Source organism: Lemur catta, chromosome 1 (assembly GCF_020740605.2).
Source record: "Lemur catta isolate mLemCat1 chromosome 1, mLemCat1.pri, whole genome shotgun sequence".
NCBI lineage: Eukaryota > Metazoa > Chordata > Mammalia > Primates > Lemuridae > Lemur > Lemur catta.
In genome coordinates, this window is record NC_059128.1 from 41,657,412 (window position 1) to 41,679,732 (window position 22,321).

At 40.7% G+C, this 22,321-nt stretch overlaps 1 protein-coding gene across 1 annotated transcript; it reads right to left on the bottom strand.

The window, feature by feature from the left end:
- Positions 1–13,932: 13,932 nt before the first annotated feature.
- Positions 13,933–14,564, bottom strand: LOC123649016 (60S ribosomal protein L17-like). Its single transcript, XM_045566968.1, has one exon. The coding sequence runs from the start codon at positions 14,531–14,533 to the stop codon at positions 13,979–13,981; it is 555 nt and encodes a 184-aa protein (XP_045422924.1). The 5' UTR covers positions 14,534–14,564; the 3' UTR covers positions 13,933–13,978.
- Between the last annotated feature and the right edge of the window lie 7,757 nt (positions 14,565–22,321).

The window sequence follows — 22,321 nt, forward strand, 5'->3', positions numbered from 1 at the left end:
CCCCAACACTGAGTTTGTGAATCTGGTCACCCCATCTGTGAGATTTTAATAGGAAAAGTTGGTCTGTTGTGCCACCATTTTTAGCATTTGATGGGTTGTCAACTTCTCCTTTGGACAGGAAGGAGAGAACAGAGTTCAGCCAGGGTGGGAGATGGCTGGAGAAGTTGAGGGCAGCTGCTAGACGGGGCTTACAGGGAACCAAGGTAAGATGAAATGGATCACAGTCAGTTCACTGATTTACCTGATTAAGAATCAGGGACTATTCCTGTGTCGTGTCTATCCCCTTCTTGGTTCTTACTTTAAATATGGGTCTGTTTGTGTTCCTGCAGAGCCTCCAAGAACACCAGAGTAGAAAGTTCAAATAAAGGGTAATGCCATTTATGTTGGCCACCTGGCAACCCTGAGCACTGAGAAAAGCTCCAGGCCCATGTGGGTGCTTCATAAACATCATTTAACATTTAATGGAGGGAAGAGACTAGTAAATGTGCTCTTGGTTGGCAAGAGGGTAGGGAATCTGATCCGTTCCCTCTGACATTTAAGCCCTCCTTTTTTCCACACACAAAAACACATAATACAGCCAAGGAGAATAGATGAGACACATATAGGAGGTTCAATAAAGTAATTCATAAGGAAAAAAAATAATTCCTGCTTTTGTTGTTAAATGGGCATTCGAAATACCAACCCCGCAGTGCAGAGGTGGATACATCCTGCTATAATTAAACACAAAGCTTGAAAAATATACTGGCCAGTCAGGCATGGATGGGGGTAAAAAGGAAAGATCTGGCCCCTCCTTTCACCCCGACCCCAATCCCTTGTTCCAAAGACTCCCAGTGCTCTTAGGAGCAGAATGTCTGAGAATTCTAAGTACGCATGTGTCACCTGTGGGTCGTGTAAAATCCAGATGTGGATTCACTACGTCTCGGATGAGGCTGAGATCTTGCCCTTCTAAGGGGCATCCAGGTGATGCGGATGCTGCTGGCCCACAGTTCACACTTTCAATAGTGAGCCCTTAGAGAACAAGTTCTTGAGTTCAAATTGCTTGCTTCCTCTTGGCCTGAGGTCCAATTCAATCCTTGAGCCAGGACTCTGAAGTGAATTATAGTTTTCCCGGGCTGGAGGGTTGGAAATGTGTGTGTGTGCTGTGTGTTGCTTGGGCTGCTGGAGTTCCTGGCCAGGTATCCCTGACAGCTTCCAGCAATGGTCTTCCACCTTCCCTGCCACTTGTCCATACCCTGTCCCCTTCAGTGTTCTTGATCCTGTGCTGGCAGTGGGAGCTGCTCACCCCCAGGACAACGCTCTGCCACTCTCTGGTGAAAGCTGGGCAAATTACTTCAGCCCTCAGTCTCAGTTTCTTCATCTGTGAAATGGAAAAAATAATAGTATCTATGTCATAGTAGTTTTAGCATTCCATGAATTAACATGAAGATTCCATGTAAGGTATTTAATGCAGTGCCTAACTTGGAGTATGCTCTCAGGGAAAGTTGGTCAGTAACGGTCACATATACTGGTCTTTGCCCTTCTGATGGTGCTTAGGAGGGCATGTTATATTTGTGACTAAGTTTTCATTATGTGCACTGGCCTCAGGGAGGCAGTTAGGCACACTGATTAGAAGACTGTGGAGTGAGTGAGCTCAAGGGGCAAAGAGCAGGGCTAGTCTTGATCACCTAAGGTGATCTCAGGTGGCAGGTTCAGTGTACAGACATTTGGGAAAACCAGAGAGACTGGCAACTACCCTAGCAGTCTCAACAAAAGAGGACAACTGTTCTAGAGACACGGTAGCTGTGGTAGCAGGTGTCTTACCCTCTCCCAGAAGTGACTCCATTGCTCCCTAATCTGATGACTGAGTTTTACGTATGATTCTGCTGATCTATGCTGTTTTGCTCCTCACTCTGGCAATGTGTCCCCCTCTACTCTTCTTCCCTCAGGCCTTCTGCTTGCTTTTTCTGTGTCTGTCTTCCATCCTGCTGCCATTCTTCTTCTATTCACTCTCTCCTTCCCTATGTCTTGAGAGCAAACTCTCTGAGAGGCCATCTGATTTGGTTCAGCCAAATCTGGTATCAAACACCTCAATTGAGTTCCTATGGGCCACTGACCAGCATGAGGTCCAATCAGCTGTGGCCAGGACCCCATAGTCACAAGTCAAGATAGTCCCTCTGGTAGGTAAAACTGTTGCAGATAGTTCCTTACACATAGGTCACGTGTCATTTAGGATGCTTTTGGCAGAAAATCTGATTCAAGCATCTTACAAAATAAGGAATTTATTACCTAATATAATAAGAAAGTCCAGAGGTAGGATGTTTCCTGGATGGGTCATTGTTGGTTGCTTGTCTAAACCTATTTTTCTATTCTTTCGTTGCTGGAAGAGCCTTGTTCCATATGAGAAGATATAGTTAGGGAAGATTGCCCTATCACCAGAGCCACAAGAAGGGCTGTCAATGCGTTTCTCTCTGTTTCTTTTGACAGTGATTGGTTTAAGAAGGGGCACGTGACCCAACTCTGACCGATAGGACACAGATGAACTTCTGGGAAAAGTTTTATTGTTCTTAAAAAGCAATGTGTGTTAACTTTCCAACTCAGCAACTCCACCCAAGGAAAATGAGAACATATATCCACATAAATACCTATTTTGTGAATGTTTATAGCAGCTTTATTCATAATAGCTCAAACTGGAAACAGCCCTAATGTGCATTAACTGGTGAATGGATAAACAAATTATGGTATATCTATACAATGGAATACCGCTCAGCAGTAAGACAGAGCAAACTACTGATATATGCAGCAACATGGAAGAATCTCAAATGCATTGTGTTTAATGAAAGAAGCCAGACACAAAAGGCTACCCTAATGTATGACTCCATTTATCTGATATCCTTGTAAAGGGAAATTATAGGGATGGAAATCAGATTAGTGGTTGCCAGGCACTGGGGTTAAGGGAGGGAACTTTCTGGTATGATGGAAGTGTTCTTTACCTTTATTGTTACATGACTATATACATTTGTCAAGTTCATCAAACTATACATTTAAAAACAATACATTTTACTGTATGTAACTTATTTATCCATAAACTTGACTTTAAAAAAAGCCACAGGGGAAGCAGGCCCTTTTCTATCTTTGGACAATGCCTTCCACATATATTATCTGAAGCTGAAGTAGCATCTTTGGGACTACGATGGGGAGCCAACCTGGAAGGTCACACAACATACTGAGGATGGTGGAGTTTAAAAAATTGTTGAGCTGCTGAATTAACCAGTCCTAAAACCACCCTGTCTTTGACTTCTTGTTATGTGAGAAAATTAATTCCTTTTGTTTATGCTAGTTGAATCAGGCTTTCTGCCCAAAGCATCCCTTCCTAAATGACACGTGATCTATGTGAAGAACTGCCTGCGGTGGCTTTGTCCATCAGAATGGGACTGTAGACACAGCAGAAACCCACAGCATCATATTCCATCTAGTACAATAATCTGCAGATACCATGTGGTGATTTTATGTGTTCTGTGTCTTGCGTCTTAGTTTGTGCTTTCCGCTCACTACTACAAAAGTTTCTGATATATCTGTTTCCCTTAGTGCTCTGAAGCACATACATCATAGCTGCATGAATAACACTTTCTCACTATGTGTATGGGAGGCCTGCAGCCGTTGGCTGGTGATGCTCTCATAACCCCAGTGTTTGCAGCATGGATGGACTGAACTTTCCAAAGAGGCCTGGAAACCTGGTGTTGCCATTTGGTGCTCCCAGTCTATCTTCTGATGGAGAGAGCTTTAGGCTGAGAACTGAGTGAGATGACCATGTGTTGACACCCTGAAGAGGAAGGTAGATCCTCTGGGACAGGCAGAGGTGAGTCCTGGGTCAGTGAACTTGTAGACACACTTCAGAGACTCGATTATGAGAATGAGCTGTGGCATTCAGACAACACTAAACTCTGGAGTTGAGGCCAGAGAACTTTCTTTTCCTGGTATCAGAGCCAAGGAAGTAGGGGCACCAAAGATTTGCATAAATAACTGAAAGCTACAGATACAAAGGAGGACCAAGGTAGGCTCTGAAAGCCTGGAGTGTTACCTTGTATACATGTGGCTGGAACTACTGGGCATAGTCTTGTGTCAAGAATCCTGTCTCGGGACTAGAGAGAACCCTACATACCAAGTCTATGTGTGTCACTCAGTTCACCAAGAGCATAAAATGCTTGCAGGTGAGCAAAGTCATCTTATCCCTTCTCTCTCCAACCCCTCTCCATTTTAGCGCCTCCTTCCTTCTTTTCACCTGCTGGATCTACATTGCTGCTAGTTTTCCAGCACCTCCAGGTAGGCCAGGCATCGCTGGGCAGTGGCTCATCTGTGGGCCTTTCCATGACTCCTCTTCACCCAAATGAACCATTGGTGGGTGTCGGTCAACGTGAACCCTATGTAAGTCATTGAAGACTGTCACGCCTCTTTCCCAGGTGCAGCCAGACGGTGGGCCCAACCAGTTCTGGCCATGTGCTAGCCCAGGTGCCTGGGTGGACTATGTTTTGTGGAGTCTTGATTTTAGGCAGCTTTTAGGACCCTCCTTAAAAATTAAATGTGAAAGTGAATATTTATTTAGAATGAGAAATGAAATCACAAGCCATTACATATTTATAAGAGCTAACATGTATCACAAATATTGTAATAATGCAGAAAAGTAACAGAATATTTTTATTGATTAGCTACCTGACATGCTTCTCTAATACGTTCCTTCCTATATTTCCCCTACTCAGAATTTTATGCATCTGATGACTGGAAATTTTTTTCCATAGATTAGTTTCTGGCTCCTGGCATGTCAAGTCTTGTTTCTCCCCTCACATACTTGGTACCAGGTTTAGGAGGACACATTCAGATCACACAGTATGACCTTTGGCCCTGTGCCTTTGTCTTCATGCTGGGTGAGTCTGCACAGTGTGGGGGGGTGAGGGCTGGGTTACAGGGGTGGGCATTCCTGGAAACAGGTGCAATATATTCTGCTGAACACAAATTGTCTTTATTTTTTTTCCAGCTTGATGAGTTAGATGAGTTTATTAGAGGTTACTGCCAAGGGCGCTTGCTCCTGGGTGACACAGGAATTTCTTCCACAGGAGCTTTCTTGCATGCAAGATCCGCATCTGCCCACCCGAGGTGTTGCCTTAAATTTCTTCCCAATGAGTGATGCAGAGCTTTTACAGCGTATCTTTGCTTTGAACACAAATGATGTGTATCCCCAATTTAACTTCTCTTTAGCCAGATCCCCAAAATGCCTACAGCCACTCCAAAGCCACCCAACTCGGAGAGGAAGTGTGGCTGAAGGAAAGCCAGAATGGAAATATATAATGGGCATAAGCCAATTGCAGTTAAAACATTATACATTCGCAAGTTTCCTAAAATGTGTAACTATGTCAACTCTTTGCTAAGGCCTTTTGCAGGGTGGTAGAAGGGACCCATTCTGGGGAGGGGCCCTCAGGCTTGAGTTTTATTAGCTTCAGGGTAAATCCCTCTCTGATTTAGTTAAATTAAAATTTGTCATATGAACACTACCTGGCCCGGTGGTGAGTCATGGTGTAAAACACATGTCGTTCACACTGTAGGGGCTTGAAGAGTGTTGAGTGAATGTACAAGAGAATGCATCAGTCTATTGTGATTTAAATTTGTTTTAGTTTATAATCCACAGATAATTATTTATTTTCTTTCCTAACTGCCCCCTCCACCCCCCAGGTTGGGTGTTAGGAGTCAAAGTACCTAGTTTCTAATGATTATGTCAGTGGATAGCTGAAGAGACTTGGACATGTTTACCCTTTTATCACAGATATTAATGTAAATACAGCCTAATCAGTGCTGCTTGAAAAGGTGCCCAGAAAAGGGATTTGTTTATCTGTAATGAGTGGAGCAAAGGGGCCCCTTTGTGAAATCAAAGCTGAGCTCTGAGTCTGCGCCCTGTTCCCCAAGAAACCAAACAGGAATAGTAATGTGGAATGACATAGTGTTGAACACTGTCCGCCACGGGGTGAGATCATCCATCAGCTGCTGGAAGGGAACGAGGTGAAACCCGCTTCATTTACTTTGAGACAGTTCTGACAAGCAAAGTTGGCGGCGAAAGCAACGAGGGGAAATGGGCCTGAAGCTGAACCATGCTCCTCCACTCCCCCAGATGTGGGCGCCTGTGCCTGCCTGTGACTGCCTGTCCCCTGCCTGTGCCCTCCTGTGCCCACCTGTGCCCACCTGTCCCCACCTATGCCCACCTGTCCCTTCCTGTGCCTGCCTGTGCCTTCCTTTGCCTGCCTGGTCCCCACCTGTTCCCACCTGTACCCGCCTGTACCTGCCTGTGCCTGCTGTCACATTGGATTCCACCACTTCCTCAATCAAAGCTGTGATTTCTATAGCCTCCACCATGAAGCCCTACCTGGAATCTCGAGTCAGCACGCAGCCTTTATCTGTAGCTGCCCATCTCCTGGATAAAGTCTGAGCTCCAGCTCGAATACAGAGCTTTCTGTCTGCCAGGCAGCCCTGCCTCCTCTCCAGCCCCAACTGCCAGGTACCTGTTTTTTCACTTTTGTATGTGATGCACTAGTTTTCCACAGGTGCCACACTGTTTCACTTCTTAGTCCCTTTGCTCATGTCGTCCCCTTCCTGTCTGGAGTGCCCAAACGAATCCTCTGTCTCCCCAGGTCGGGTCCGACTCAGCTTCAAGTTCTATTCAGGTATCAACTCCTCCAGGTGCCTTTGCTGCCCACCTCCCTGAGGGCTTGCTTTCTGCTGTGCCTTCACTGTAGTTACCGTCCTGTCCCCAGATCCTGGAACGTAGTAGCTGCTCCTAAGTCATGTGCATTTTGCTGTATTGTTTGAGAATGTTCAACTCTTCTATATAAGAAAACAAATAGAATGGATGAAACTCATAAGATGTGTTCCACACAGATAGCGGGTAGCCTGTTAGACAAATAAATTAAGTAGAGCATGTGTGAACACAGACAGAAAGGGGTGGGAGGACCAAGTAGTTACTAAATATTCATGATACACTAAATACACACATGGTATTGAATATTTATGAGGTATTAATTTGAATACCCCTCATCACACCGATTTGTCCTCATGTGTCCTCTACCTAAGAAGTGCAGATATAATCCATGGCTGCTCAATAGGCTAATTGCCAAGCTACAGCTGTGGCCAGGTGCACCTGCCCCCGTCTGTCTGATAGAGCAAGTGCATGCCCTGGACCCCACACCTTCGTCTGTTGGGCCTTCTTGCTCAAATCTCAACTCTGGTCTCCCAATTATACCATCGATGGAGAAGGTGAAACCCAGAATTTAGGTTGTGTAGTTCTTGCACTGCTTGCTCTATCTTAAGTGTGATAATTTACATCGTATATTTTTCCCTTGCTTCTCACCATGTGTTTGAAATTGACTTAATGAACCATGTGATTCAAGTGTTTTGTTGTGGTCTGAGAGCCTTTCTGTTTTTTTCCATGACCTCTGGGAGAGCTTGCCAGGTAGTGTACTTGGGGACTACCATTGTGTCAATAAATATTTACTTAATGAGTGATGCCATGAATGAACACAGTGAGGAATTCAGAATTGTCTTTTAGGCCTCACAGACTCTTTCATAGTTCCACCTAATATGGCCAAAAAGTCATGAAAACCTGTTTTTGCTGCCTTTTGTGCATCTGAGATGATTGCAGCCTTTCCTGGATAGGTAGGGGAGCCTCTCATAAGACTGGAAGCAGGGTAAGCAGGGTAGGGGCAGGGCGTTCACTATGAAGAGTGAGAAGAGAAGCACTTGGTGGGAATGCATGGTAGGTAGGGGTGTCATTTCCTAGAAAATGGTAGTGATGGGAAGAGGGTGAGAATAGTGGTCTACATATCCAGAAATGAAGTGGAGCAATGCAGGGAGGATAAAGAGGAAATATGGAATTTAAAAATATGAATGGAAGTGTAGTGGGTAGGCGAGAAGGTAGAAGCACGTGAAGTTGAAGTGGAATATTGGGTGGGATATTGGAGCACTAACTATGTCCTGGGTTAGCATGGAAATACATTCTGGATTGGTAGAAACTTAGGAGATTCTTAGGCATTCAGGGGTCTTTGCTTCATGAATTTATATGGGTAGAGAGTTTCCATTTTATTGGTGTTTTGCTTCTGTTTATGATAGGTTAATTCTCCACGTTTGTGATAGGTTAAATTTCCATGTAGGTGTTCCTCTTTTTTCAAAACTGTAGATGCCCTCTATGTTGTTTAATATAGATTTTAAATAATACAGATCACTCCACTTTCCTTTCTTAAATCAGTCCCTCGAAGTATAAATAAGCAAATAAATACTCAAACAATTAAATGAAATTTCCTTCTATTGATGGTCTGTGACCATTCTGAAAAATAACATCTGCCCTCTACTTGGCTCCAGGGGATTTTATGAGCGTTAATGACATGTCTGAAAAGCGTTTCATTTCCTTGGAAACGAGCTTAACAAAGTGTTTTTCTCTCCACAATGATATAACAAGCCACTCATGCTGTGCTACTGGTTTATAATAATTGAAACTTTGGTTTGCTAAAAAAATTTAAGTACTCTGATGGCAACTCAAAATAAAATCTTTAATATTTGTATATCTCTTGCATTTTAGATAGGTAAATGGCCTTTTCCTGACTTTTTAAACAACATTCCATGATATTTATTCTCCCATCATATTTTAACTAGTCCTTCCATCAGTTCGCGAGGTCATGGACTTGGCCTGTTTTTCATTTCACAAACATCTGGATTTATAGTAAATGATTCACACAGCCTGATACATTACTGCCCTCTTTTTGCTCTCTCTTAATATCGCTGGTGGAATTCGATTTACCTCCTACCCTGTGAGCTATTCTTTCATTTGGAACAATTTCCTCAGTTGTACAAGTCTCCAGTTTATGGAATAATCATGACTAATTATTCCACTGTAATGGAAAATGCTGTCTGGAATGGGTTTTCTCATTTTGAGATAGAAAAATGTGTCGCCTTTTGCAAAGAACACAACAAAGGGCTGAGACAATAACAACACCATCAACAACAGCAAAGCCCCAAAGCAGGAGATGGTCTCATACAAAATAGAAGGGAGGAAATGAAGTGAGAATTTTTAGATATACCTTTCCTACCTTCCTTTTCTTCTTAGTGCTCATCACCTTCTGACAAGTTATGTGGTTTTTTGGTAGATTTGTTTATCTCTTGCCTACTCCCTTAGCATGTAACCTTCATGAAGGCAGGGACTGTATGGCCAGCACTGATAACTGTGCCCAGCACATAGTGGATACTCAACAAATATTTGTAGAGTTAATGAATGAAAGGTCCATCCATGCATCCATCCATCCATCAGTCAAATAATAAAAAAAGTACATCATAGTAATTACTGTTGATTGAATGCCTCTGTGCCAGGTTGGATAGTGTCTCCACACAATTCAGGGCCAGCCAGAACCTTAGAATGTGATGTTATTTGGAAACAGGATCCTTGCAGATCTAATTAGATTAAGATGAGGTCATACTGGGTTAGGGTGGTCCCTAAATCCAATATGACTGGTGTTCTTATAAGAAGAGGAGAGGACACAGAGACACACACAGGGAAGAAGGTCATGTGTTGACATAGGCAGAGACTGGAGTTATGCAGCTGCAAGCCAAGGAATGCCAAGTGTTGCCTGCACTCACCAGAAGCTAGGGGAGGCATGGAGCAGATTCTTCCTCAGAGACCCCAGAAGGAGCCAACTCTGCAGACACCTTGATTTCAGACATCTGGTCTTCAGAACTGTGAGAGAATAAATTTTGGTTACTCTAAGTCACCCAATTTGTCGTACTTGGTTACAGCAGCCCTAGAAAACTGATGCAATCTCCCATTGTGCCAAGTCCTGGGCAAGTGCCAATTTACAAATAAGGAAACTGAGTCTGACTGAGAAGCTAAAAGTCTTGCTAGTGGGGGACTAAGCCCAACTCTGGTCTCTGCACTTTCTAGCATTCCACTCTGTTGCCTGCCACATGGCTAGCTTGGGGCCAGGAGTTTAGGGGCTTGTAAGTTTAAAGTCAGCATCCCTGCCATGGGGTCATTTCATGACTGCTTTTACCAAGGGGTGATTAGTGAAGGGGGTATGGAAAGGAGGGTTTGCACCATTTTTATTAAGAGGTTTGTACTCTGTGGAGTCAATGTTAATGCAAGTCAGCTAGGAATCAGAGAATGTGCTCACTAAATTTCCAGAATTTCTTCTAAATCTGTGATTCCATTATCAATTGCTCTCTCCTCTCAAATGGCGAAGGCTTTGAAAACTATTGGGTGATGTCTACTGATAGAATGTACACATGCATATACCGTGACCCTGAAATTTAACCCTAGACATGTACACCCAACAAAAATGCATACACATGTTCACCAAAAGACTTGTATAAGAAAGTTCACAGCAGCACTATTTATAGTAGCCTCAAGTTAGAAACTACCCAAATGGCCATCAACAATAGAATGGAAAAGAAATTGTGGTATATTCACTCAAAAGCAGATTATACTGCAATAAGAATGAGTGAACTAGTGTTACATGGGACAATATCTCACAAATAATAGTGAATGAAAGAAGCCAGCCAGAAAAAAATACATATTGAGTGATTTCATTTATATGCATCATACAGGCAAAGTTAAGCTATAGTTTTAGATGTCAAGGTAATGGTTTATCGCTGGGTGATTAGTAAAGTACTGATAATATTTTGTTTCTTGATCTGGGTGCTAATTACAGGACTGTGTTATATTTTTAGAAAAAAGTGAGCTGTGCACTTGTGATCTGTGTACCTCTCTATGCATAGATAGTACTCAATAAAAAGTTTAAAAAAGCAATATGAAGAAAATTACAAAAACCCTCTGCTATCCTGTTCCATCTCCACACTAGAACGATCCTCCAGCCGTACCTGGGAAAAACTTCTCTTGGTGGGATATACTCTTTGGCCAGTAGATGGTTTCCAAACTGTTCTTTCCTGTGTACGTAAGCTGTTTTCTAGCAGGAGAAATGGGCCTTTGCTCAGAAGGGATGAAGGACCATGCTCAGAAGGGATGAAGGACCATTTCCCTAAAGTGGTAGACTGCAAAGGCTCCTGGCAGCCTTTGTCGAAGAGCAAAATACAACTCATGTTTATAGGGAACTATCAGAAGAGAGATGTCTTCTGGACTCAGGGATGACTTAAAATTCTTTTGTCATTGTGGCTCCAGAAAAAAATTGTCAGGTGAATAAAATTTCAAAGGAGGACAAGCCTTACCTATTTCTTTAATGAGTTGATTGCGATTCTGAATTAGATTTAGTTGTCCAGTCCCAACTCTCTGTAATATGATAGTGTTGGAGGTTGGGGAGAGCCATTCTGTTCCTCCCTCCCACCTCCGACTACTCTCCTATATATTCTGTGTGCTTGAAATCCTATTATTAGAATCGTGAATCATGCCATAATTAGAGATGTAGAATAAAGTCAGATGAAAATATACCTGGGAAAAGTAATACATTTGGCTTTAATCCACACTATTGGATTAAATGAATGATTGTAAGGCCTTTGCAGATTTTGATAAGATGGACAAAATTTGGAATGTTAGTTGCCTAAAAGAAGGGTAAAGATACCAAAGAGAGTGCTCATGGTGGGGAGAGAAGCCAGGGTTCATAACTATCAGTTTCAAATTTTGCCATGTGAATGGATGTGGGGCAAAAGGCTGAAAAAATACCCCCTTGTTTTGAACAAACTGGGGAAGTTTGATGTTTTCCAGGGCAGTTCTGGTGCTATAAGAATACTTTCCAAGTTTAGAAAGGCATTCGTGGTCTGGGATAACAGAAACATTCTCTCAGATGGGCTCTGTTCACAAGATGGCTCCTGAAGCCCTAGGACTCAACCCCATCTGATCATCTGCCTGTCTCCTACTGGCTCTGGCTTCTGGCCTGGCACCCTGCTACCAGCTACAATACTAAGGCCACCTCTGCATGGAGCTATTAACCCCATGGTGGAATGAGCCCTTTTTGGCCAAGCCACTGAGCTCTTCTTCTATCATGACAGAGGACCTGTGAATTCCACATCTGTAAATTCAACCAACTGTGGATGGAAATGTATTAGAAAGAAACACAACAATAAAAATATCAATACAACAATAAAAAATAATACAAAGCAAATATTGCAAAAAAAATTAATAATACAAATAAAACCAATACAGTGTAACAACTGTTTACATAGTATTAGGTATTTTAAGTAACTGAGAGATGATTTAAAGTATATGAGATGATGTGCATATGTTATATGCAAATACTATGCCATTTTATATCAAGGACTTGAGCATCTCTGTGGATTTCAGTATTCGCTGGGGTTTCCTGGAAGCAATCCCCCGATGGATACGGAGGGATGACTGCACCTACCTGTGAAGGTACCAGTTTCAGCACTGAAAGTCCTGTGTCCTGAGAAACTTGTCAGTCATGGAGAAGCCAACATGGTTGGTCATCTAAAAGCTTCCCTGCTGACTAGGGAAGCTCTAACTGGATGTAGCCCAGGTTTAGCCCCTTCCTGGTCCGGTTCTTGAAATTTGATCAGACAGATACTAATATGAAAAGGAGGATGAAAGTGCTTTGTGTTCGAGAAAGGGCCACATCAGAAACACTCTCCAGATGACAACATAACTGTCCTACAGTAGTGTATTGTCTTCATAGAATAGAACTTCCTCCCTGGCGAAGCTGCCACAGTGTAATAATAACAGGAACAGCAACCATAACTAAAATTAACTGAGCTCTTTCCATTAGCCAGGTACTGTGATAAGCGTTTTTCATGGATTGTCTTATTTAATCTTCACAATAACGCAAATGAAGTATTACCATTTTTGGACTTTGGATGAGGGAACTGAGGCCTAGAGATATGAACTTGCCTAAGATCACAGAGCTTGAAAAGACAGAGCCTTTGGAGCCCCAGATTTGGAGTCACAAGATATGGATTTGATTCCCAGCTATGTCTTTACTGCCTGTGTGACCTTGGGTATGTCATTTTTCTTTTCTAAGGGTCATCTTATCTGTGGACAAAAATGTTCTACCAAACAAAGTGGTTGTATGACTTAAATAAGATAATATATATAAAAGTGCTTGACTCACGGTAGTTGCTCAATAAAGATTACTTTCCTTTCCTGTCTTTCTTCTACTTGTTAATCATTTTCCCTCCCTCCCTTCTTCCTTCCCTCCCTCTCTTTCTCTTTCTCCTTTTCTCTTTCCCACTATTGTTCTCATTCCCTCAACCTCCCAAACACATTCTTTATACTTCTTTTGTGATACTTATCACCATTACATGGTAGTATGGAAGAAACTTGAGAATTATATATCTCTAGGTTCAAATTTTGGTTCAATCACTTTCTAATTGTGAACCTCAGGGAAATTGAATACCCTCTGAGAGCATTAGTTTTCTCACCTATGAAATGGGAACAGTAAGTTCTACTTTTAAAATACAAATGCAGATATTGCTCTTGCTTTCAGTATCTGTGGCCCATCTCTCATGTCTACTGCAGCAGTGGTTCCCTGGGACTCATACTGAATGTATCATGTGTCTCCCTGCTTTTTAGCCTCTAGTCTTACTACAAACAGAAATGGGATATATGGGACTTCAGATGGAGTCGGATATTAAATTATCATCATTGCTATGATTTAAGATGAACAACATATGAGAGTTTGAACAAAAATTCAGAAACAATACAGATTAGAAAGAGGAGGAAATATAATGAGTTTACCATGATTTGCATCTCCCATATTAATTTGGGTTATATTTTCAGTCTAACTAGGAGTAGAATATAATGTATTTACCCATTAAATACCCATCAGTATTTGTCTATATCTCCAGAACTTTGTGTCTTAGTAGATTATAGAAATCTCCTGCAAAGATTTAAATTTGGTCTTCAAAGAATATGGCTTAGAATTCATTCCTGTCAGTTAACCCTAGAGCACAACACTATTGTGTGGAGTCTTTTTTTTTTTTTTTTACTGTTATTTGCATTTATTTTATGTTGCATCTATTCCCGTGCCATAAGTTTTTGTTTCTTCAGTTTCTTCTGGGATATCTTTTTCTTCTGTGCAACCTCTTCTTCTGGTTTTGGAACAATTTGTTCCTTTTCAGTGAGGATCATCTCGATGTGGCAGGGGGAGCTCATGTATGGATTAATCCGACCATGAGCTCTATAAGTTCGGCGACGCATCTTGGGTGCTTTGTTCACCTGGATATGCTCAATGACCAGAGAATCTACATCCAAACCCTTAAGTTCAGCATTACTCTCTGCATTTTTAAGCATGTGCAGCAAAAATTCAGCACTCTTTTTGGGCCACCGACCCTGTGTCCAGCCCCACTGTTTGGCCTCGGCACACCTACCAACTCCACCATTGTACCGTTGGAATGGTACACATTGTTTCTTTAGAGTGACATCTTTCAGATACTTGGTGGCTTTTCGTATATGCATACCCTTGATGGCCTGGGCAGTTTCACGAGTGTTCTTGAAGTGAACACGAAGATTTGAACCTCTTGACTTGCATGATTTTGTGGGGTTTTCTGGGTCAAGTGAATAGCGAACCATTTTCACAGATCACCTCAGGCCGCTTGAGGGGAAGAGCTGTGTGGAGTCTTAATAGTGCCTAGAGAACTAGATTCTGTCACTCCCAAACAGATCATTTAAGTGCACAAAGTATTATGCGTGTTGCAAAGATAAAAAATGTACAAAAAACAAAACAAAACAAACAAACAAAAAAATGTACAATTTGTGCCTTTAAACAGCTATAGCTTAATTGAAGTGAAAAGCTAAGTGTTGAGCATCTATGTGATAAACACATTATATGTACCGTCTCTAATCATCTTCAAAAACCTTCCATAGAGCCTGGGTTTCTCCTAAAGTAGACACAAAGAATTTGAGGTGGTTTACAATTTTGCTTAAACCTTAAAGTGGATTATAAAAAATGTGCAAAGTATAAACTATAGTTAAAACACTGGTTAAAGGAATTCAGGAGAAGGACAATAGAGCTAATTTGGGATAAAATAGCACACAAGAATGTATCCCATATGGTTCTGTGTGGCAGCTTGAGGTGGATTGCTTATTTGACACTGAGTTTCCTAAAGACCAATGGAGAAAGGGAAAAAGCAAGCATGGTTATTGGGTGGTATTCTCAAGATAAAATTGAATTAGTTTAGGAGAAGCATGGTTTTTCTGTGAGACTTGAAAGCAAATTCTCCTATAGGTCTTCATTAAGAGGATACTTTAATATGGTAGACATTAGCCCAGACAGTTTTCCTATGGTTAAAACTGTAAAGTGCTGTTATATGGCTGTTTCTTATAGTGTCCCTCCATGTAAGTCTAAGATGAAAGCCCATTTTAGCAAAGTCTACAAACAATAAATATTTGTGTCCTTCAAGCAATTCTCTATAAATATCATTTCTTAACAATATTTTAGATTTGGTTTATTTAAATCAGGATCCTCACATTGCATTTGGTGGAGGTCTTTACATCTTTTAAAATCTATAACAGTTTCCACTCTCTTTACTTTCCCCTTTGTCATTTAGTTGTTGAAGAAATAAATCCATTTGTCCTGTAGAATTTCTTGCATGAAGGATTTGGCTGATTGTGTCTTAGTGGTTTCATTGAGTTTTAAATAACAATTACTTTATTTCCATGACAGGAAGTTTTATTTGGTTCTTTTTCAAGTTTATCTGGTTTTTTTTATTTTTTTTTTCATTTTAGATGGCCTCTCCCTCCTTATTCATAGCTTCAGGTCCTTCTATATTTGTTTAAAAATATTACATGTACTTATCTTTCATTTAGTATATGATAGTGCCATTATTTGAAGACTTTATGGGTCTAATTCTATTGTTTGTTGTTTCTGATGACTCTTGTTCATGGGTGCTGGTCTCCTGGTAGATTTTATGATTTTTGATTGTGAGTTCACGTGAGTTCAAATTTCTCGGATTTATCTCTGAGGGAATACAACAAGACCTGGGTTGAGGGTTTGTTTCCCTGGGTGGATTTCCAATTGTCTTTGCCAATTACCTGGGGGAACAATGGACCTGAGTCCACTTTAAATGAAATTCTCCTCAAAGTTTTCTGGGCCACACAGATAGTATGAGTTATAGCCACTAAATCCTGTGTGTCGCCAGCTTGGGTTTTTGAAATCTCAGAGGAAGATTTTCTTTATTGTTGTTTTGTTTTTTTTAACTCCTATCCAGAGCCAAGATTTCCTTTGTTCTTGGCATTGCTGGATGGGCTCTCTTTTAGTTTATGTTTTCTTGAAAGAATAGTCCTTTGTGAATCCTAGTTCTGTGTGGATGGATCTCAGATCTAGTTTCCTGCCCTACACAATGGCTGCATTAGCACCTTTTTGCTTCTCTGGTCATGGCCTCAGCTTCTTAGCTGGTCTTGGGTTATTTCACCTATTTTCTAAAACTGATTAATATATGTCTATGTACTTATACAACTAACATACATTATAATTGTATATTATTGTATATGATTATTGTCTATTATATATAAAATAATATAGATATTGTGATACTACATATATATATATATATATATATATATATATATATATATATATATATAAATTTAAGCTTCTTTTTTTATAGCTGGAGGATTACAGAATCTCCATTCTGCCATTTTGCAAAAATGGAAGTCCTTGAGTCCTCAACCAGATTCAGAGCCAGTATGGCTAAGTCAGGCCTGAACTCAAGGAATCTTTTAGGAGCTTTTGGAGCCCATGAGTATGGGACCCATTGCATTCTCATATGCTGACCCAGAGTATATTGCTAAGCTTCTCTGTTATCCTGACTAGAACTTATTATTTCATTTAACTACCTTTGACATATTCTCATGGCTAGTGAACTCTACCTGCAGATGAGTGGCCCTGCCATGACTAAACAGATCTTCAGCTACCCTCCCTGACACTCAAGTTGCTCCCTGGATCCTCCTCTGATGTTTTAGGTGCTGTATTAGTCTTCTTGATTCTGAAGACTGCCTGGACTTCAGCTTGCTATGATCTTTAGGTAGCATGTTTGAATAGCCCCATTGTCTTCAATAAGGGCCAGCTTCTGCCACCTGATTTATCTCCCCAGCTACCCTACCTGCCCCCACTGTGTGTTATCCAACTTCAAACATTCAGCCCCATTTTGGGTACCAGTCATTAGGGATACCCCAGGCTCCTCTGTTAGGCCTGAGTTGCTGAGGTAACAGCCTGCCAAGTTACCAAACCTCCTTGAGTTGTGACAGAAGTGATATTTGTGAAAAAGAAAAGTATTAGTACAAAGCCATTCTTGAACAATCCAGCCAGAGGAATCTCTCTTCCTTGAATTCTGATGGAATTTTATTTGTACCACTCTTAAGGCACTCATTCACCACCTCCTTTATGCTGTAGTTATTTATGTAGATGTTTTGTCTTCCTTGCTAAAAAATCAGCTGCTTAACAGTTAGACATGACATTGGGGTCAAAGGACCTGGGTTCAACTCTTGACCCTACCATAATCTAGTTATGGGACTTTGGGCAAATTACTTTAACATCTCTGAGCCTCCACATCCTCCTCTTAAATTGAGTATAATACTCAATTATTTATCTAAAAATTTGGGGGCCAGATGAGTTTAGGAACTTATAATATTTTCAGTTGTTAGAAAAGTAATACAAAAAACAGTAATATTGTTGGAATATTAATGTCAAACCTTGCTGCAAGTTCACGTGTAGGTTGAGATGGGTTTGCTTCCACTACAGCTTTCAGCTCATCAATATCCACCTTGGCCTCAGGTCACTCATGTGGCTCATTTTTAAGATTAAAATCACCAGAATGGGACATCTCAAACCATCAACATACTGTGTGTTCATTAGCCACGTCCTTCCCAAACACAAAGTCCAGAGTGGCTGGAGAAAGCGGTTTAGAGGGAGATAGGTCCAGTCACATGAGGCCTTGAAGGCCAAAGAAGCCTGGAGTTTTTTCTCTGTGCCACAGGAAATAGATCACCTGGTAGCAACATGTGATCTGGAGGCAAGTTTCTTAATCTAATTGAGCCTGAAATTTCTTGGCGGTAAATATGGGTAATAATGTTTAACTATACTATAGTGTTGTCATGAGGATTAAATAAGAAATCCCTAATTCATGATTGTGTTAGTTCCCATTTCTTTTGTTTTCTATTAAAATATCTATTGAAGATACAATGTTAACATAGTAATAATAGTAATACGAATTCCTAATTCTATGAATATAATAACAATCATAATGGGAGCTAAACTTATTTAGCTTTCCATCTGCCAGACACCATTTCAAGTGCTTTACTTACATAAACTCATTGAATCATCACAGCAAGTTTATGAGGAAGGGGGTGTTACTATCCCCACCTTAAAGTTGAGGAAAACAAGGCACATCGAGGTTGTACACTTTCCCAAGGCCCCACAGTCTTTAGTAGTACAGCTGGGATTTGAACCCAGGCGATCTGGCTCTAGTACCTGATTAACCACCTTCTTAAGCTGCCTAACCAAATTTAATTCCCATGAGGTTTGGAGGGATAGGAGGCTTACCCAAGGTCACATAGCTAGTAAGTGGTGAAGGCGGGATTCCATCATGTTCTCTGCTTCTGCAAAGCTTTCACTTGTGGGTGTGAGATTCAGCTGAAACTTTGCCAATATTAAAATGGACTCTTAAAACATGAGTTAGTAGTATGATAAGAACACGCTATTCAAGAAAACAATCCCACTTTCAGTAGCCACACATAAAAAATAATACTTAGGAACACATTTAACCAAGAAGATGAAAGAGGCATACACTGGAAACTGTAGAATATTGATAAAGAAATTAAAGGAGACACAAATAAGTGGAAAGATATCTTGTATTCACAGACTGGAAGAACTAATATTGTTAAAATGTCCATACTACTCAAAGTGATCCAGAGATTCAATATAATCCCTATCAAAATTGAAATGACATTTTTTCACAAAAATGGAAAAAAATCCTAAAATTTGTATGGAACCACAAAAGGCCCCAAATAGCCAAAGCAGTCCTGAGCAAAAAGAATAAAGCAGGAGATATCACACTACCTAACTTCAAAATATACTACAAAGCTATAATAACCAAACAGCATGGTGCTGGCATAAGAACAAACACATAAATCAATGGAACAGAATAGAGAGACCAGAAATAATCCATGCATTTACATCAACTGATTTTTTGACAAAGATGCCAAGAGCACACAATGGGGAAAGGACAGTTTCTTCAATAAACGGTATTGGGAAAACTGGATATCCACATGCAGAGGAATGAAATTAGACCCTTATCCCACATGGTTATAAAAACCAACTCAAAATGATTAAAGACTTAAATGTAAGATCTGAAATTATAAAACTGCTAGAAGAAAACAGGAGAAAATCTCCATGATATTGGTCCAGGCGATGCTTTTTTTGCATGTGACTCCAAAAGCACAGGCAAAACCCCCAAAATAGACAAATGGGATTACATCATACTAAAAAGTTTTCGCGCAGCAAAGGAAATAATCAACAGAGTGAAGAGACAACCTACAGAATGGGAGAAAATACTTGCAAATCATACATCTGATACGGGGTTAATATCCAACATATATAAGGAACTCAGACAACTCAGTAGCAAGAAAATTACTCAATTAAAAAATGGGCAAAGGACCTGAAAAGACAGTTCTCAAAAGAAGACACACAAATGGCCAACATGTATATGAAAAAATGGCCAACATCATTAATTATCAGGGAAATGCAAATTAAAACCGTAATGAGATAGCATCTCACATCTGTCAGGATGATTACTACCAAAAAGACAAAAGATAACAAGTGTTGGTAAGGATGTGGAGAAAAGGAAACCCTGAGGCACTGCTGGTAGGAATGTATTAATAAATTAGAGCAGACATTATGGAAGACAGTATGGAGAGTCCTCAAAAAATTGAAACTAGAACTACTATATGATTCAGCAATCTCACTTCTGAGTATAGACCCATAGAAAATAAAACCAGCATGTCAAAGAGATATCTTCCCTCCCATGTCCACTGTGGCCTTATTCACAATTGCCAAGAGATGGAATCAACCTAAGTGTCCATCAACAGATGAATGGATGAAGAAAATATGGTATATATACAAAATGGAATATTATTCAGCCTTAAAAAATAAGGAAATGCTGTCATTTGCAACAACATGGATGAACCTGAAGGACATTATGTTAAGTGAAGTAAGCCAGGCACAGAAATACAAATACCTCATGATCTTACTGATATGTATAATCTGAAAATGTTGATCTTGTAGAAGTAGAGTAGAATGGTGGTTACCGGTTACCCAGGGCTGGGGGGGAAGGGGTTGAGGAGATATTGGTCAAATGATATAAAATTTCAGTTAGATGAGAGGAATAAGTTCAAGATATTCACTGTATGACGTGGGGACTATAATTTTTAACAATGTATGCATATTTCAAGACATCATGTTGTATACCATAAATAGATACAATTTTTGTCAATTAAAAATTGATTAATTATTTTAAAAAGTTTAAAAATTTAAAAAATCCTGAGTTAGGCTGTAGACAATACATTTAATGATAATGCATCATGATGAACAATAACAGAACAATTCTTTTTTTTTTTTTTTTGGTAGAGTTAGGAAATAAGAGATCCATCCTTTTGGGTGGCTGAAAAATGTCTGGAGTGGGGTGAAATGAACGTAGAGTATTTTACATGGTCGTTTAAATTTTAAATAACATATCTAGCTCCAGATTAGATCAAAGCCAAGGCCCTTCGCTGTCTCCTTCTTAGGACAGTCCTGCTTCCCGAAGGAGGGAGAAGGCCAGCCAGGACTCCACAGCGCCGCAGATGGGTTTTCCAGCACACCGTCTGGGACGCGTCGTGGTGACTGGTTCCTGATATTTATGTGAAAGGGAGTGTGACTGGGTTGCTCCTCATTCTCATTGAGTTTTGCCAGAGGTCACCATCACAGAAGTTGGAAGAAATGGGGTGTGCAGGAATTTGGGGCTGGTAAGTTATTTATTTACTTGACCGAATTTTACAGGCTGAAGCCAAGTCTGTGGAATTCATTGTCATGAGAGGTCAGTGAGTCAGGCTTGGCGGCTGTATTTTCCAAAGGGCCGGATAATTTTGTGAATTTTGAGACCAGTGAGGATATTTGTAGTTAAGATGAAACCTCAGGCTTGGGTAAAGCTTGAGTTTGGAGATGGGGGTGGTGAGGAAGAAACAACAACGAGCTCTGTTCTCTCCTCAATTCCGACCTAAGAATCCCACGTGATAACCCCATCCCTATATATACTTTGGAATAGAGACATTGAGGGGGTAGAAAACCACCACAGAAGAGTTGTGAAGAGAAACATCAGAGGATGTTTTGGGGATGGTTCTGCTGCTTTCTGAAGTAGAACCCAATGTTATCCTCACCAAGAGACCGGGAACGCACAAGTTGTACACAAAGACTATAATGGTAGTGATGGAATCCTTCTATAATATTAACAGACAGAAGGAGCAGTAGAGATTGCCTGGATCAATCCCCTTATGAGAAAAAAGAGCAACTTTACATATTTTCATTTTTTGTAGACACGACATATCCTCAAAGTATATTACATAATATACACCCCCTCTGAATGTTTATCCTATTTAATCCTTGCAGTCAGCCAACAAGGAAGCAACTACCACTATCCATCATTTAGAATAAGGAAACTGAAGCTCTGAGAGTTAAAGTTGGAGTAAATCATTGAGACCAGATAGCTTAGTTTTGCCTCCAAACCTGGTGCTCTTAATTATTAAATTATCCAGCTTCCAAGGAAAAGTGCATAAAGAGACAGTAATAAAATAAAACCCAGTGCTATTCTACCACCTGAAAGCAACTCCTGTTAGCACTCGGCATTTAACAGATATGGAAATAGAGGCCCAGCCTGCTGAAGTGACTACTTAGCGCCCTGATTTTGTCCTTGTTGTTCACATAGCACTTCTCAGAGTTACATGTGTCGTGATTTGGGTAATATTTGTCTCCTCCACTAGGCAATAAACACTAAGAGAAAGAGGTTATTTCCCTTTGCTGTTGCATCCCCTGGGTCTGTCACTCAGGGGACTTACATCAGTGCTGTTGAATGAGTAAATGAATGGACAGAGCTGAGTTGTGGCAAGTCCAGTTTTTTCCTGCCCTCCTCCATGTTTTTTGACAGGAATTGGTTTTCCTTTGATCACGAGGAATAGAGAAGTGTCATAATCTTGTCCCCCCAGGGAGCTTGACCTCCTGGTGACATTTTCAAGGCTGCTATGAAATGGTGCTGGAACATCAGGTTGCCGTGCCCTCTTTCTCCCCTTCTTACCTCCTCCTATCCTCATCACAGCACAGAAAACCCCTTA

Coding starts and splice junctions, on each gene's coding strand:
- LOC123649016 (XM_045566968.1), bottom strand. CDS start 14,533: ATGGTTCGCTATTCACTTGACCCAGAAAACCCCACAAAATCATGCAAG.